The 17,600-nt window shown below is 38.2% G+C and overlaps 1 protein-coding gene across 12 annotated transcripts in view; it reads left to right on the forward strand.

The window, feature by feature from the left end:
- NPAS3 (neuronal PAS domain protein 3) overlaps window positions 1–17,600 on the forward strand; it is a gene marked incomplete at both ends in the record, with an annotated part of 841,254 nt that overhangs the window by 243,531 nt on the left and 580,123 nt on the right. For 9 of the 12 annotated variants that reach the window (XM_080809073.1, XM_080809074.1, XM_080809075.1 and 6 more), the window contains one exon: window positions 15,692–15,936. In XM_080809073.1, the coding sequence (XP_080665199.1) occupies window positions 15,692–15,936 (245 nt within the window). Of the gene's footprint in view, window positions 1–15,691; window positions 15,937–16,047; window positions 16,099–17,600 lie in introns of all 12 variants that reach the window. The other 3 variants (XM_080809069.1, XM_080809079.1, XM_080809080.1) reach the window with 1 other exon arrangement.

The raw sequence follows: 17,600 nt of genomic DNA on the forward strand, positions 1-17,600 counted from the left end.
CTGATGTAAATATACTTATGCCAGATTCACAATTCATAAGACCAACCAACCAACCAAACAAACAAAAAAACTACTCTTCCTGGATATGTGAGTTTTCTTAGATAAGATATGACTAAGTCAAATGAGAGAAATTGTATAGAAGGAAATGAAGAGACAGAGTGAGGGGAAAGAAAACAGAATTTGAAGGATAATCATGGCACATTTAGTAATTGAGCTCGTAATGCTCAAATATCGCCTCTAAGAATTTGGGAAGTGATGAGTGATTGGAGAAGTCATAGCTAGAGGCAGTCACATAGATAACTTAATACCTTAACGACAGTGGTGTGTTTGTGAGTGTGTGGGTCTGTGTGTGTATGCACATGCATGTATTTGGAAAATGAGTCATGTCCTCAACCGTGAGAACATGACAAAGTTGCCCCGCTGCTCTTGGTGGCTCCTTGATCTGTACACAATCTTCCTAACTGTGCTGTTGGGAAACACTGCTGTTTTCAGAAGTGAGACTGAAGACTCCGTGATCTTTTGTTGGCTAATAACTTAGAAGGAGACCTTGAGGGAAAACGCCTTAAGATGGATATCTCAGCCCAAACAAAATGAAATGAAATACAGGGAGAAGATAGATGGGAAATTTAAGAAAGGACTTCTGTACAGTGCTGGGAGGTGAGGAAAAGGGGAGCAGAATATCCATTTTGGTCAAAATGGATATTCCATATGGTCAAAGACTATATGACGCCTAAAGGTCAGGGAGGGAGTGCTCAACCATGGGTCACACATTTTGTGTGTTTTCATTTTTGGTGTCTTCTAGATTCAGATACTAGGGTTCTTTATGGAGGCTTGATGTAAGGGTCCAATTGAGAAAATCTCTGGCTTTCATTGCTCCATTTCAGTTAACGAGGCTCTTCTGTATCAGTTTATAAGTATCCCTCCACCCCACTCCAGTGCTTTTCTGCATCTGAGAATTTGCTAGCAACAGTTTGGATTCACGTTACTATTAAAGTTATGGTAATGATTTGTTCAGAATCAGGAAATTCAGTGCTGACTTTCAATTAATGAGATAGCTGGGTCCTTTTAGTTTCTTGCATACACATAACATGATAGAACCTTTGGTTTTTCCACGAGCAGCCTGTAAACTCATGAAGAAAATGTGCCTAATTACTTTATTCTGATTTTATGTAGTTTAAACCTCTCCTACCTCGATATGTTACTTATCTTTATCATCTCGTTATGTAATCCGATTTAGCTCAGAAAAACTGACGTGTATTTCCTCCAAGTCAGATTTTTAGGGGAGGACTAAACATTTATCAAGTTTTCTCAAAAGAATGTAGGATCCATGGAGGACTTGGTTTCTGACTGAGTGATGGAAGCCTGGAAATAAACAGGCATTTTCTATGTTGTCCCACTTCCTACAGCCCCTTGTTGAGGTATCGTGACCCCTCAAATTATAGGGAACTTCTGGCACATAATAACATCTGGACTCCTGCATGTCTGTCCTCTAATAGCACAGAGCCACCTACCACCAAGGACCAAAACCCATTAGAAGTGTGAGGTACATAAATAAAATCTTTAAAAAAAAAAAAAAAAAGAAGTGTGAGGTACAGCAATCAATGGAAAAACAATGAATGACCCTGGTTATAACGGGTTGGTCAGTGTTACAGAGCTTGATGATCTCAAAATAGCCTTCGGGGCAGCTTCTTACCCTAGACTTGAGTTAGGAGCAGAGAATGTGCTTCAGGAAGCCCTTGCCATTATTTTGTATGTTTGTTGTTTCCTGGGTAAGAATCGAAGTGTGCCCTCACCCACCAAGCCAGTTATGACGTGGTAACATACCGCATCTCCAGCCAAGCAGCTGGCATAGTGTATACTGAGTAAAGCACTGCTTTTGGGGTTGGGGGACCCTGGGCTGTGTGGCTAATGGACTCAGTCTTTTGGTTGGAGACCAGTGGGGGATAACGTAGGAGGGAATGAAGACCTCGTCCAGCTTTGCCAATTTCAGCTAAGCATTTTCTTATAGACAAATGAACAAGCCGAGCATTTTCTCCAAATATTTAGGCCCTTCTCTTGTGACAAGTGGTGACAGGCTGACATTTGGTAGCACTATCAGGTAAACCTTTATTAAATGAAAAATACCTTGGAGCATCAGGGCACTTCAACTTGGACTCCAAAAAATAAGTTATTTTTAAATTTTTAAAAAATTTTTATTTATTATTTTTATTAACCTATAATGTATTATTTGCCCCAGAATAAGTTATTTTTATAAAGTAATTTTTATATAAAAATACATCTTCTTAAAGATACTTCAGAAATTAGAGTTCTCTCCACCTCCTCCATGAGGAATTTCTATCACATGGAAACAACCAATCTAATTATTTTGGTTTATGGGAATTAATCTAGATTTGGATGTATTTTATCTGTATATCCCCCTATATAGATATATAGCGCCGTTGTTTGATCCTCCTATACTTGCTGCTTTATAAACTGCCTTTGATTGCTTGCTATATTGTAAAGAAAAATTTTCCAAGCCATCGGAGATTTTGTTTCAACATCCATGTTCAAGCTCTTGAATATTGCATAATAGGTTTCCCAAGTTTATAAAAAAGACAGTGAATATTCTCTAAGCAATATATTCACATCCTTAGCTTTGTTCAAAAAAAGACAAATTTTTAATCCTTTGGATATGTATTTGCCAAAGTGTTCTCCAGAAATTGTGACAATTTACATCGCTGGCAACCATATGCTGTGCTTTGGGGAATGTTGATGAAAGAGTAAATAAAAATATGTCTTAAGCAATAGGTAGGGGATAGAATATATAGTCTCCTTAAGACCTGTTTTCTCCATTGTAGTGTTTAAAGAAAGGGTGACTGGTTTTACTTAATTATCTCTATTTCACAAAGGAATGCAGGGAGTTACAGTATAATGGTGTGTTCATTGATGTCAAGTAAAAGCATGTGCTGTTTGCAGTGTTCACATGACCATAACTTTCATTTTTCATACTTAAAGATCTTCAAACTTGTCAAAGCATGCTTTCTCCTTTCCAAGTTTCTCCTATCACGCCTGAAAGTTTTCAAAAGCTTTCTTCCACTTAGTTGTGCTTTCAAAAGTGTTTGAAATCACACTTAAAGAAAATTAAAGGAAAAAGTGAATTTTCCCTCTAGAAAAGGTCATTTGAATTTGAATTCCAAAGCAATTTAGTGTAGGACTTATAGCAATTAACAGCAGATCTATCTACTTCAAATTGCAATGTTGGTAAGCCTGAAAAACAGGGTTTTGTTGGACATTTCATTAAGAAATTAATGTTTTCATAATACTTATAGGATTTATATAGGTGATTATAAATTAAGGAAAACTTGGTCAGTGACTTAATTGTCCTATAAATATGATCAGGAAAGGGGGTATCATGAGGACTTTATTCTTATAGAGGCAATGTACTGCGGGACTGGAAGGGCCTTACGTGAGTCATCTTCCCAGGGTTCAAATTCCCGCTGCAACCCTCACTGGCTCCAGCCAAGTGACTTTCCCTCTCTGTGCTTTGATCTTCTTATCTGTGAGATGGAGACAGTAATGCTTCTGGGGTGACCAGCTGTCCTGGTTTGCCCATGATTGTCTTGCTTTAGCACCCGAAGTCCAAGATCTGGGGAAAGCCGTTCCCTGAGACAAGAAATCTCCTAGTTTTAGGGGCATCAGGCTGGCTCAGTCAGTGAAGTGTCCAACTCTTGATTTCAGCTCAGGTCATGATCTCAGGGTCCTGGGACAGAACCCCACATGACATCAGGCTCTGTGCTCAGTTGGGTGTCTGCCTCTGTCCTCCTCCCACCCCCTCCGTGGTGTCTTCTTCCCCTCTTCCAACCTTGCACTTGAGCTCTAAAACAAATCTTTTAAAAAATTTAGTTTTGGGGTGAAGGATGTGGCAAATTTGAGGGGAAGTACAAAACCCATGCAGGGGCCCCCAAAAGAGGGGCTCAAAGCAACCCTGTTTTTCCAGCATTCATCGTGTCCAGAGATTGTCTTCTGTGGTTGCTGTAACCTTTTTCCCCTTTATGGCTGATACCGGGAACCATGAATTAAATGAGATGATATTTAAAACCTTTGGAGTGTGGCCAAAATAGAGAAAGCATTCAAATGTGTCTGCTTTTATTATTACGCTAAGGTTCACACTGTTCTTTGGGGATACTGAATAATCTCAAAGCAGAAACATCATGTGAACTTTCCTGCTACCGATACTCTGGAAATAGTACTGCGGCTCCTTGGAGCAATTGCCCTTCGCGTGGTCAGTAAAATGTCCTGCAGTCACAGGGTGCCTATCGTCCCCTCTCATTCTGCCTTTCAGCAGAGACGCTCTGACCCTTTCAAATATTTAGCAGCAGACTTTCCTCTCAATGTGTGCTCACGACTCCTGTTACTGTTAATGGAAGTTACACATGTGTGCTCACCAGGATGAGAAAGCCTTCATCCCATGTCGGGCAAAGACCCGTGATCCTGAATCTCTTTCTAAACTTCAGACCTGAAGAGAACAGGGCAGGGAATTGCTGCTTTCTCACTATATTAGCTTCTTCAATTTCCTTTTAATTGGAGGCTGCAATCCAGATTCTTGTAACTTCAGGAGGACGAACAATACAAATTAAGATCTGGATGCTTTCCAGGAAGGGCTCGGCTCAAAGAACACTTTTTTTTTTTCTTCTTTTAACACAGTTGTGGCTATTCACAAATCGCATGCAGTTGCCTAATGAGTCCATATTTGCTTCTGAGGTTTCACATTTGCAAACTACACTGCTGAGAAAGTAAGTGAAGTGTTCACCCACCTCGGGTGTGAGCTGACTGATTGAATGTACAGGACAGATAAATACTAGAATAGTCAAAATCCTAAACCAGTAGCACGGAGCCTTCGCATACAATATCTTACCCTTGTTCAGGACATTCATTTCTCCCTAAGAATTCTTTTTAATGTATAAGACTTCAATTTATGTTTAAGAACTAGTAAACTATAGCAGTTTGACAGCCATTCACACTTAATTCTGTGCATTAAACCAACAGCATTCTTTTCCACAAACATCCATTGTTAGGACAATGCTCTCAGACAGAATTTATGAGAAATGGAATTATGTTACCAAGGAGATAGCATTTACTATAATGAAGAGTAGATCCTAGAAAATGGCCCCTTTTACAGCAGCTCAGAGCAGAGCCACAAAAGCAATTGATTGGTCTTGGCATTTAGTCTTATATCAGCTGTGTCATCCATAGCTTCAGGAGTGAGAACACTAATCTAAAGTGACATTTCTGTTCTGGCGGGCTTTTCTGCCCTGATGAAAGCAATTACTTCATTCCTAAATGATAATTTGCAGGAGTTTCAACCACTTTAATTGATAATTTTTTTTTTTTTTGTTCTGAGTTCAATTGTGAAGTGATTAGCTGATTTGGTAAATAGAAATTTAAGGTGTGAAATATACAAGTTGCTCCAAGGTAAAGTGCTCTTTATTGGGTGGAGAGAAATTACTTGATAAAGCCACAGTTTTTCCATTATTATGGAACTGCCAGTTGTACAGCTTAAAGTTCTGGGGGGAAAATGAAGAACAAAACACTTTGATTCATGAGGTTTTTGGCAGACACCAAAGCATACAATGAATAGTTTGGTCTTGCTGTGGTTCATTCAGGGATTATTTGAATCAAGGTGAACATTGGTTGAAAAGGATTGTGCAGACCTCTCAGCGTTCTTTATTACTATTCTAATGACTCATTCTGGAATTAAATCCTCTTATTTAAAGTGTTAAGAATAAAAACGCTCATTGGCTAAAACCAATTAATTTAATTATTAAGTTCAAACATACACAAGGCATTTTCTGAAGATGAGGGAAGGCGCTCAGCTGAATGGCTCTAATTACTCTTTTGATCTATTTTCCAACAAGTCAAAAATGGGTCATGATTATTCAATCAGAGTCTATCTGAGTTAAAAATTTTAAGGATGCATCTTCATTTTGATACTTTATCAAATGTTAGCAGTTGCAGAGGTTTTGGACACTTTTTTTTTTTAAAACCATCTATTTCATGATATTTTTCTCACATGGGGAAAAATAATGGTCATTTCACATGTTAAATGAGAAAAATAAAGCAAGAATGAAGGTCAAACTGATTTAGCACATCAAACAGTCTTTGTCAGCCGAGCTTAATATATCCTGAGTTTGTGGAACAAATGAAATTTTGCTGCTATGTTACACTTTGCTTCCAAACAACCATTACAACTGGTTTTATATATTGTGTGAGCATCAGACCATCAAACAGTGCATCTTTTTACTGACGTGTTGCTGCCGTGATGATCTACAGCAGCAATCTGCCATTTATATAAGGGCAAAATGTGCATCTATATTTAGTTGTGAAATTGGCCTATTATACTCTTGATGTTTACAGAGGCTAACATAAATTAATGATGACAGCTATGAGCAGTGCATTAGTTAAGCAGCAGAGTTCTTACCTTGAACTTGAAGGTTCCAGTTTTAACTTCTAGCATGTACTCTACTCTTTCCTTCACACATTAAAGGAGGGTTTCAGAAATTATTACCTTTTCTTGGAGAGCACTAAAAGACTCCAATTTGTGAGCTATGTAGTGTATAATCCTACTAGATCATAGCTGTTTATGCATTTCTCAATTATGTTGCCTCGTGAGAAAGCCGATATTTACAGTCATGAGGCAAAAATACTCTTGAAAGATTTTTTTTTCTTTGCAGTAGGTTGATTTGATTGACTTTGAACTCTATGTGATGCCAATGTGTATTGGGCCATTTTATTGAAAGTAATGAAAGAAGGGCAAGCAGTGCTTATAGAATCTTTACTTTTTCCCTGGGAATCCTCCTCATTCTGCTCATGTCAGGGCAGGAGTTAGGTACTGGAGTAACTATAGATTTCACCGTTAACTATGGCCAGAGATCTGACAAGTATGCAGGTGTTCAAAGGTTCATGAGTTAAAATGCTGAAACCTTTGATGAATTTTTGATGGCTGCATTTTTAATACAGGTCGACCTTCTTCCTTTGAGGCTGTATGCCAGATTAATTGATAAATAGAAGTCTGTAGTGCTGGGTTCTCCTAAGCAAAACAAGTAGGAAAATCCATAAAAACATGCCTTTCTGCCTCCTCAGAAGTACTTTAAAAAGGCAAAATTTAAAGCGGTTTTGACTCTACCTTTTCTTTCTCCTCCAGTTAGAGGACCCAAATCTGCTGTGGTCTTTTACAGAGATGGGTTATTGTATTCTAAAAGTTTACATGAAGGTGTTTAAACTGAAGCTGAGAGAGACGATGTTCACATAGACATTGTGTGACTCTATTGATGTCCTTATCAAGAGCTGGTCCACACAAACGATTATAAGTTATATGAGAAGAGCTGGTAAACGTCTGACTATGAAGAAATCATCGGAGTGGAAGAAACGTTGAAGTTGGCTTACTCTTGTTGTTCCTCTGTGACAATTATTTTGCTCTTTGTTATCCTCTGTAGATCTCCAGCTATATTATTTCCCTAATCATCATAACTATTTCTGCGAAGTAGGAGATCAAAGTAATCAATTTTGCAAAACTAAATTTGATAAGCCACGAAGGATAACTTACCTCTTTTAATTTAATGAGTCATCAAGTGCAAAGTTATCTGTTTTTCGCCACCATGGACAAGTGGCCCAATAAATAATTGACATCTTTATCCAGTTCCGTGGCAGCTTCAGAGAGATCGCAAATACTGAGTCAATTTCATAATATTGGCTTTGTGATAGTGGCAGTGCCTGTTCTTTAACTTTTTACTTTTTTCCCACCCCATTGTTATCTTTTGCTTGTTTCTGTCTCAAGTAGAGTTTCATTATTTGGCCTTGCCCCCCACCTCACCTCCACCAAAGCTAAAGCAGCAAGTGGTGCTGACGCCCATTTCCCAGGCAGTGTGGGTGAGCTCTCCATGGTCCTGGATTTGGGGTTTTGTCTGACATCAAGGAGAATTTCTATTTTTGTGAGGTTTTGAAAGATCACCTTTCTGCCAGGAGTACTCATAAGATGATTTGGCCCAATAATTTTCATTGCAATTATGAAGTTTTTTTTACAGAGGTTTTCACAATTCTCCTGAGTAATTCATTTCCTTAACAAGTGTTTGGATGTTCATTCATATATATATATATATATATATATATATATATATATGTGTGTGTGTGTGTGTGTGTGTGTGTGTGTGTGTGTGTGTGAGTGCACGTGCGCGTGTGTGTATGTATATATATATATATATATATATACAGTTGCTTGCCTTGTAATTGAATGAGATTTTTTTCTACTTTAGTGAAGTAAAAATGGTCACTTATTACTCCTAGTAAGAAAATCATTGATTTACGAATCTTGAATCATTTGTTAATGGAATATGTTTTATTTGAAAACTCATTAAATATATCTGTAGTATACAACAGACTCTAGGCATAAGGAAGACTCTAATGAAAAATCAGTATCTTTGCAGTAAAATTTATTTTGCTTTAAGTATGCAATGTGATCTGACAGAAACAGTGACTAGAAATCATACTGGTGAGAACAGTGTGTATTTTTTTTTTTTTTTTTAGATTTTATTTGTTTATTTGTCAGAGAGAGCGAGCACAGGCAGGCAGAGAGGCAGGCAGAGGCAGAGGGAGAAGCAGGCTCCCTGCTGAGCAAGGAGCCCGATGTGGGACTCGATCCCAGGACGCTGGGATCATGACCCGAGCCGAAGGCAGCCGCCCAACCAACTGAGCCACCCAGGCGTCCCCAGTGTGTATTTTTTAAATGAGTATTGTGGACTTCAAACCATAGAACAATCAGTGTGAAACTAGTTTAGGATTTCATTTAATATATGTTATATAGCATTACTGTATGTCAGGAATCATTTAAGTATTTTATAAAAATTAACTCATTTAATTTCAACAAGAACCTTTTTTTTTTTTAAGGTTTTATTTATTTATTTGACAGAGAGATAGTGAGAGCAGGAACATAAGCAAGGGGAGCAGGAGAGGGAGGAGTGGCTTCCTGCTGAGCAGGAGCCTGATGTGGGGCTCTATCCCATGACCCTGGGATCATAACCTGAGCTGAAGGCGGATGTTTAATGATTGAGCCACTCAGGCGCCCAACAACCTTTTGTGTTATTTGTGTGTGTGTGTGTTATGTTAGTCACCATACAATACACTGTTAGTTTTTGCTGTAGTGTTCCAAGATTCATTGTTTACATATAACACCCAGTGACCCATGCAATACATGCCCTCCTTAATACCCATCACCAGGCTCACCCATCCTTCCACTCCCCTTCCCTCTAAAACCCTCAGTTTGTTTCTTGGAGTCCACAATCTCTCCTGGTTCATGTCCCCCTCTGATTTTCCCCCATTCACTTTTCCTTTCCTTCCCCTCATGTCCTTCATGTTATTCCTTATGTTCCACAAGTAAGTGAAACCATATGATAACTGACTTTCTCTGCTTGACTTATTTCACTTAGCATAATTTCCCCCAGTCCCATCCATGTTGATGCAAAAACTGGGTATTCATCCTTTCTGGTGGTTGAGTAATATTCCATTTTGTATATGGACCACATCTTTATCCATTCATCGGTTGAAGGGCATCTCGGCTCTTTCCACAGTTTGGCTATTGTGGTCATTGCTGCTATGAACATTGGGGTATATATGGCTCTTCTTTTCACTACATCTGTATCTTTGGGGTAAATACCTAATAGTGCAATTGCCAGGTCATGGGGTAGCTCTATTTTTAATTTTTTGAAGAATCTCCATACTGTTTTCCAAGGGGCTATACCAAGTTGAATTCCCACCAACAGTGTAAGAGGGCTCTCCTTTCTCCACATCCTCTCCAATATTTGTTGTTTTCTGTCTCAACAAGAACCTTTTGATGCAGATAGTATTATCAGCCCATTTCACAGATGAAAGAAACTGAGGCAGAAAATTAAATAAATTGCTCAAGTCTACATAATCAATTAAATTCTAGAACCAGGATTCAGATACAGATGTGTCTCCACACCCATAGCATTTAACCTCTACCCCCTGCTAATGTGGAAGACATGTTGAGAGAGGCATCAAAGAGAACTTAAGTGATAATCATGATTTGAGAGAACAGGAAAGGATTTTAGTAAATAGGCAGTTTGAAGATTGTCACCAAGTTAAAGTTGGGTCTTTGATTTTATTCCCCTTGGTTAGACTTCTATGTGTCACTACATGGGAAATGAAATTTACCAAAATGAAGGTCATAATTGGCAATGGAGAAGGGAGTTTGAGAGTATGAATGAAGGAAGCGTATTATAGACACTGTACCTAGACTCAGGGGGAAAAAAGATGGTATAAAAAAAGATTGGTCAAATAAAATTTCAAAGAATTATGGAGAAAAGGGGTGGTAATCAGATATGGCATTAGGATTCAGACAATTGGGCTTTTTCCTCCCAAAGAAGTTTTATAATTATTATGATCGTAGTTATTACTTAGATACTGTTTACCATATGACAGGCATTTTTCATTTTACATGTCTTAGCTCAGTTACTCACAAGTACTATGAAGTAGGAACTATAATCATGTCCATTTTCCAGATGAGGAAATCGCGGCTGAAAGAGGTTGAGAGACCTAGAGAAGGTTGCCAAGTTGGTATGATGGTGTGAATACCCACAGTCTGGCTGCAGAGCCCACGCTACTAACCCCTGTGGCTTCCAAAAGTTTAAGGATGGATTGACTATAGTTTCAACATTCCTAAATGTTTTTAACTTCTTAAATTTTTTCTTTGTTGTAAAACTCTAAAGTGGAGTCTACTGCATTTAGAGTTTACAAACTATCTTAATTTTTAAAATCTAGAATTGTTTTAGAAGTTTCATATTTACCATATACTACATGGAAATTATCATATGAGTCATTGTATTGGTCCCAGGAGAGTTGTTTGCCATGCTCGTGTTGTAAGATGATAAAATTGAGGATGAAATTTGTTGTGCCTGTGGCATGCCTATGAATGACCAGCATGCGTTTTATAATTCCTTCATCAGGACTCTTTCCACAAAACACATAACTTGCCAAGGAAGTTAAAATATATGACAGGATTAAAAGAATTACATTCAGGGACACCTGTGTGGCTCAGTCCATTAAGTGTCTGCCCAGGTCATGATCCCAGGGTCCTGAAATCGAGTCCCTCATTGGACTATTGCTCAGCAGGGATCCTCCTCCTCTCTCTGCCTGCTGCTACCCCTGCTTGTGTTCTCTCTTTCTAACAAAGAAATGAATAAAAATCTTAAAAGAAAAAAAGTTGAAATCATTTCAATTAATAAAAAAATTACTTTCAATAAGGATTGTCCCCTAAATCTTCATTACTAGTAATTTTTTTGATTACTTATTATCTATGCTTAAAGGTATAACTTCAGAAACATGTAAAAATTTGTTGCCAGGTGTTAAGCAGAAACATACATTAATGTTATTTTAACCAGGGATGGTTGTTAAGGAGAGTTAATTATGGTGACATTAATGATGAAGTGTTGGGGAACCAACTTTTTAAGTTTTATGAGAGGAAATTCTAGATATTAGATCATTACCCTTTTGGTTGTGAAGAAGCCCTTTGGAGATTCTGAAAATCTTTACTATCTTCCCCCAAATATATACATAATTTTACATATGACTTCTAGATTTATTTCTAAATAGATAAAAATACATGTGTGTCTGTCTTTTGAGATTGTTGACTTTGTTGTTTTGTCGGTGGTGGTAACTACTGGTGAGGATGAAAATACTGTCATCAGACATTTGAAATTTTGATCTGCTGAGCAGTAAGGAAGAATCTCTTTTTTGTAGTTATCCAAAGACCACGTGGAAGAACATCAGAGCAGTGGAAAGTTTGGACCCCGGGAGTAACTTATTGTTGATCTGAGGGTTAATCACTTTTTATGTGGCAGAGAGCAGCACCATAACATTTTTTAAAAATATTTTTATTTATTTTAGAGAGAGAGAGTATGTGTGTGCAAATGAGGGAAGGCACAGAGGGAAAATCTCAAGCAGACTCCGTGAGGAACAGGAGTGGGTCCCAGGGTTCCCTCTCAAAAGTCTAATGAGATCATGATCTGAGCCAAAACCAAGAGTCACTTAACCAGCTGAGCCACCCAAGCACCCCAGCACTTACCATTTTATTCATGTACAACCATTCCATTCTTTCTTTGGTATTCTCCAAATACAGTGATAATTTTTGGTTTAGGACAGAATGGACAAAAACACCATTTATTTTAAGTCTTAATGTAGTCCTTAATTCAATTTGAGTATTAATTGCAACTGGGCTCTACTCCACAAAAACAGGTAGAAGCTTAATCCACAATCTGTGTCATTGTCTTAAGGTCTTTAGCTTAATCTCTTCTATCAGTCTCTCTATAACCTTTATAATCCTTTGACTGTATTTTATTACTATTGTCCTCAAAGCCAATTACTGCTTATTTTAGACACAGCGCTGTTACTCTGAAAGTCTTCTGAGCTGTGGTGTCTGTATAATGTTGTGGTGGGGGAGTCATGGAAACTGTCGTTAATAAGATAATGGGCAAGACAATTACTCCAGTCGGGTAACACAGAGTTTTAGAGTTAAAAAAAAAAAAAAAAATGGGTGGAGAGGAGAGAAGCAACAAGAAGGTGGGTCAGGAACACATGAAGTAAGTCCTTCCCAGCGGTTTGCTTGTTTGTTGGTTTGTTTATTTATTTTTAAAGTTTATTTGAGAGAGAGAACACAAGAGTGGGGTGAGGGGCAGAGAGAGAAGCAGACTCCCCACTGAGCAGGGAGCCCAATGTGGGGATCGATCCCAGGACTCCAAGATCATGGCTGGAGCCAAAAGCAGACACTTAATCCACTGAGCCACCCAGGCGCCCCATACTTGGGGGCACTCTAGATAAATCAAGTGTCAGAGTTAGGTTAAGCAAGAGTTTGGTTAGGCAAAGTAGTGTCCATGTTATTGCCTTCCTGGAGTGGAAATAGGAAGTCATTTCTCCTCTACCTAGCCTTTGGAGCCCATCAAATTGCTCTGTGTGATCTTGGGCTTTGCTTACCTCCTTCCCCATAGACTTGTTTGGTTTTTTTTCCCCCCTTAAAGTATTGATAAGCCTATGCATTAATATCAACTTCAGAATAATGGCCTAATCTTCATTTGAACAGAGAAATTCCTAGTATGAATGTTGGTAATATTAATTAGATGACAAATGAACCCTTTTGAGATTCTTTGGGCTATGTGTATCAAGGGAAGGTTACATATAATATCCATGTAAAACTACCTTCAAAATTGGCCTCCCAAATTCTTACCTGACTGTAGAATTCATCCCTGCTCATTTATTGACCAAATGACATGTTTGATTAGGCTTGTGTTATTTTTTAAAACTTTAATTAGTTAAAATAAAATTAAAACATAACATAAAATTGGAAATGCCATACGAAAATTCAGATTTTGTTCTCTAGAAAGAGCAACACTGGAAATCTGGCAACAACAGGTATGCTTTCCTCTAGAACAGCAGTCAGCTGGAACTGTGCATGCTGTCCCTTTGCCTGTCCTTCAGGTCCCCACAGTGGCCATCAGGCCTCTTCACTCATTGACATTCCCTGCCTTAACCAGGGGAGCCCTTGAGTTTATAACCTCTTCTCTAGAGTTCCATCATAGTCACTTACTGAACAGCAACAACAACAAAAATTGTACATTTGGCCTACCTTTTGCAGTACTGTTTGATTACAGGAACACAAAGAGAGCAAAGCACTGAACTTGAACCACCGCACTCTACAAGTGGTAGAGAAAACATGTCAAAAGCCATAGTTCTTTCAGCACAGCCGACCTAAATGGTGTTAGCTAGATTGCCTTTACTATATAAAGGGAGAGTATGAATGGTTCTTTTATCCTAAGATGTTAACCTTAGATCCTGGTTATACTCAAACTTTGTTAGATTTTAAGGCATCTTTCACTTTATTTACATAATTTTCAACAAGTCAGGATTGACTATTTATAAAATTGCATGAGGGTCAGCCAGGATTTGGGGAAATTAATGGCATTGACATGCTTCTTCCATGTAAATCAGTGATGTTTCTGCCTGAGGTTAACACTTGAGACATCAAGTGACATGATGCACATGAGAGAGAGGGAGAGACAGAAAGAGCACGAGAGTACAAGCTGGAGGCAGGAGGTGGGCGCAGGCAGAGGGAGAAGCAGTCTCCTTGCTGAGCAGGGAGCCTGATGTGGGAATCAATCCAGGACCCTGGGATCATGACCTGAGCCGAAGGGAGACACTAACTGACTGAGCCACCCAGGTGTCTCTAGAATATTTTATTAATAGAGTGAAATTGGTGGGATATTGGCTTTGCAAGCATTTGAACTGAGTGTGATGGCATTACTTAAATTATGTAGATACTCAATAAGATATTCTAAGTATCTGCAATAAATACAATGTTTCTACCATGAAAAACATCAGGTGTGCTATAATGTAATATGAAGTGTTACTGTCCATATTATACTGACTGAAATTGGAGTCATATTGCTGAACTCATTTTGATCTATTGCTCTGGTCTTGCTTCCTTGCTTGTTTCTCTCTTTCTTGTTATTTTATAATGGGAAACCACAAAGCTAGATTCAAAGATTTTAAAATGCCTTCAGAGTTCCTTGCAACGATACTTACAAATGGATACTTACAAATGATTTTAATAGCACCTTGATACTGTAAATATTGGCCAATTATTTATCATCAGGGTCTGATTTGGATTTTATTTCTTGTCAGACATAAAACAGAACAATTCAGAATAGGATAGGTGGAATTCTGTCAGATGCTCAAACACAACTTCAGGTGTGCCAGATTCTGCCCTCAGCAATGTGAACAAACTTCAAACAGAAATGCACATGAATAGTTAAAGGAAAATGCTGGATCCAACCTGTTGCATCTTCTGTGAAGTAATATGTCTATAACGTTGATAAATTTTAATAACCCACACAAGGCTTTATCTTTTGACATTAAATTTATATTATCTTAAAGTTTGACTTTTCTGGGCAATGTATTTTATTCTCAAGTATCTTAGGGAATCTATCCATCTACTAATGTATATTCATTAGTAAAGAACTAAAGTTTTCTCTTATCAGCCAATTACCAGCGCATTTATGAAGTTGCATTGAAATCTTCATTTTCAGTGGGATGTTTTCTTTATCTGACGAAAGGTCGTGATCCTTATTGAGGACTGGAAGCACATGAACACAATTCACAGAATCAACCACTAAAATGTGATGTTTACCCTTTGTTCCCCAAGATTATAATTGAAATAAATTTTTAAAAATGGGTGCTTCTGATGGCTTAAGATCCCATAGTGATAACAGTTAAATGAACAAAATCAGTATCCTGAGACTAGGTATATGAATGCTAGCCTCATCTTTCCAGTTGCTTATAGCCGGTAACATCAGACTTCACCTGTAACTCTTAGGTCTTAGAAGCACAGAATATGTCTCAATGCATGACCAAAAAGAGGGGAAAAAAAACAATTTTATTCATTGCACATAAGTCTGTGGTATGTAAGTTCAGAGGTAGAATTTGTGGTTTTAGGGGACATGGTCTAGAATTTATTTTACTGTGGTCCTAGAATTTGGAAGAAGATTTTGGCAGATTTTTGCAGGGGGAAGAAAGGAAATAAAAAGAAAACAGTTCCTATCTGATGTCAGAAGAACATGTTCTAAAGAACCCTTTTTCACTTCTTTGATTGCAGTTTACAAGCATTGAGAAAGGAGAAATCCCGAGATGCCGCTCGGTCCCGCCGGGGAAAAGAAAATTTTGAGTTCTATGAATTGGCCAAGTTGTTGCCTCTTCCTGCAGCCATCACTAGCCAGCTTGACAAGGCATCCATCATTAGACTTACAATTAGCTATCTGAAAATGAGGGACTTTGCTAACCAAGGGGACCCTCCATGGAACCTGCGAATGGAAGGCCCTCCACCTAACACCTCGGTCAAAGGTAAGCTTTAAGCCCCTGTTTATTCTGGAATATGGTGGTCTGTAGGTGTCTCTAAGATGAAATGTTGACCATCATCCTTTCTTCTTTTCCTGCATATCAAATCCTTTAAAGGGATACAAATGTGGAAATCTGAACTCTGCATGAGAAAGACACCATGTGAAGGTGAAATAAACCTCTTCTATTTCTTTTTTATTTTCCAAAAGTCTGTCAGCCTAAAATATTCTATCACTTTTTGTAAGGTTTCAGAGAAATGAGAATGAGATGATTTACATTAAAGTGCTTCTTGGGTTTAATTTGTGTTATGCTAATACATGCAAATTATTGTTGATGAGGACATTTGTTAGAGGGTGGAGCTAACATGTCCTGTATGTAGTGACCAAAGAGAGGAAGAGAGCAGACTCCAGTGGTAGTGGGCATTTTGAGTAATGATTTTATTGGCTGATAAACAATTCACATATTAATGTTTCAAGTCTCTATACATATTGCCTAAAAACTGCTTAAATATAAACATTTATTTGTCCTCCAAATCCTTGGTGCAGTCATTGTTAACACTCATTAGTTAAAGGCTTTTAGGCCTTCTTCACTCTGATACATAAGAGAGGTATTTTCTTTTGTTAGTGAAACTTCTAATAATTTACAGCATGTTTAGCATATGAATATGCATGCATGTGTTTATTGATGTGTATGTGGCATTGACCATTGATTTTCCTACCTTTAAGGGTGTGTTATTCAGGGCATTAGACTTAAGGGACCTGCTCATTTCTTGTGCATCTAGACCCTTGGTAGGCATAAAGCTGGACATTTGGCAAAATTGTAGGCAACTCTGGGGGAAGGATTTAGGTGCTTTAGTTAAGTGGTTACACCTTGACAACAACCATTGAAGTCCTGTACTCCTGGCTAATGGAGAAAGGGGTTCAGGTAGGGAGCTATAAACTCTTAGAGGATTCAAATTAAAATGAAGGATCAAAAGCAGTGACTGTTTACAGTTGAGGGCTAAGGGGTGTAATCACATATATATGCACGTGCAAATCTGTTCATATCTCTACATGGGTGCTTACAAACTGTGCTCCTTAGGCTTAGGAGAGAAGGAAAATTAGAATTTAAATTGAGACAGGTTGTTTTCCTCTAGAACAGGGCAAACATTTTCTGTAATGGGTTATCTCAGAACTGTTGTAGGCTTTGAGAGGCTCTCAACGCTGCCATTGTAGCATGAAATCAGCCATGGACAATATGTAAAAACAGGGTGTGGCTGTGTTCCCATAAAACCATACTTAACACAGGCAGCTGACGCCAGACTTGGCCCACAAGCCATAGTTCACAGATTCTTGCTCTAGAGCAGAATGACACTGAGAGGTTGACAAGAACATACAACAGAGTTAGCTCTTAAGGACAGGATGTTGGTATAAGGTAGCAAAGTATGAATAAGCCAAGGCACACTGATGCTGTCCTTTTACAACCCTTCTGCCATTAAAAATACAGATGTCAAGTTGGTAATGTATGTTCCAGATGATAAAGTTGTAGCAGATTTTCCCAAGCTAAAGGTGTGAGTATCATCACACACTTACTGTGTGTTGTATTTGTAAGAGTTTATTCAGTAGACTGTCATCATGTTTATTTCAAACCATATAAGATGATAAGGGTAGGAGTAATAAACAGGTCAGAAG

Source organism: Martes martes, assembly GCF_963455335.1.
Source record: "Martes martes genome assembly, chromosome: 7".
NCBI lineage: Eukaryota > Metazoa > Chordata > Mammalia > Carnivora > Mustelidae > Martes > Martes martes.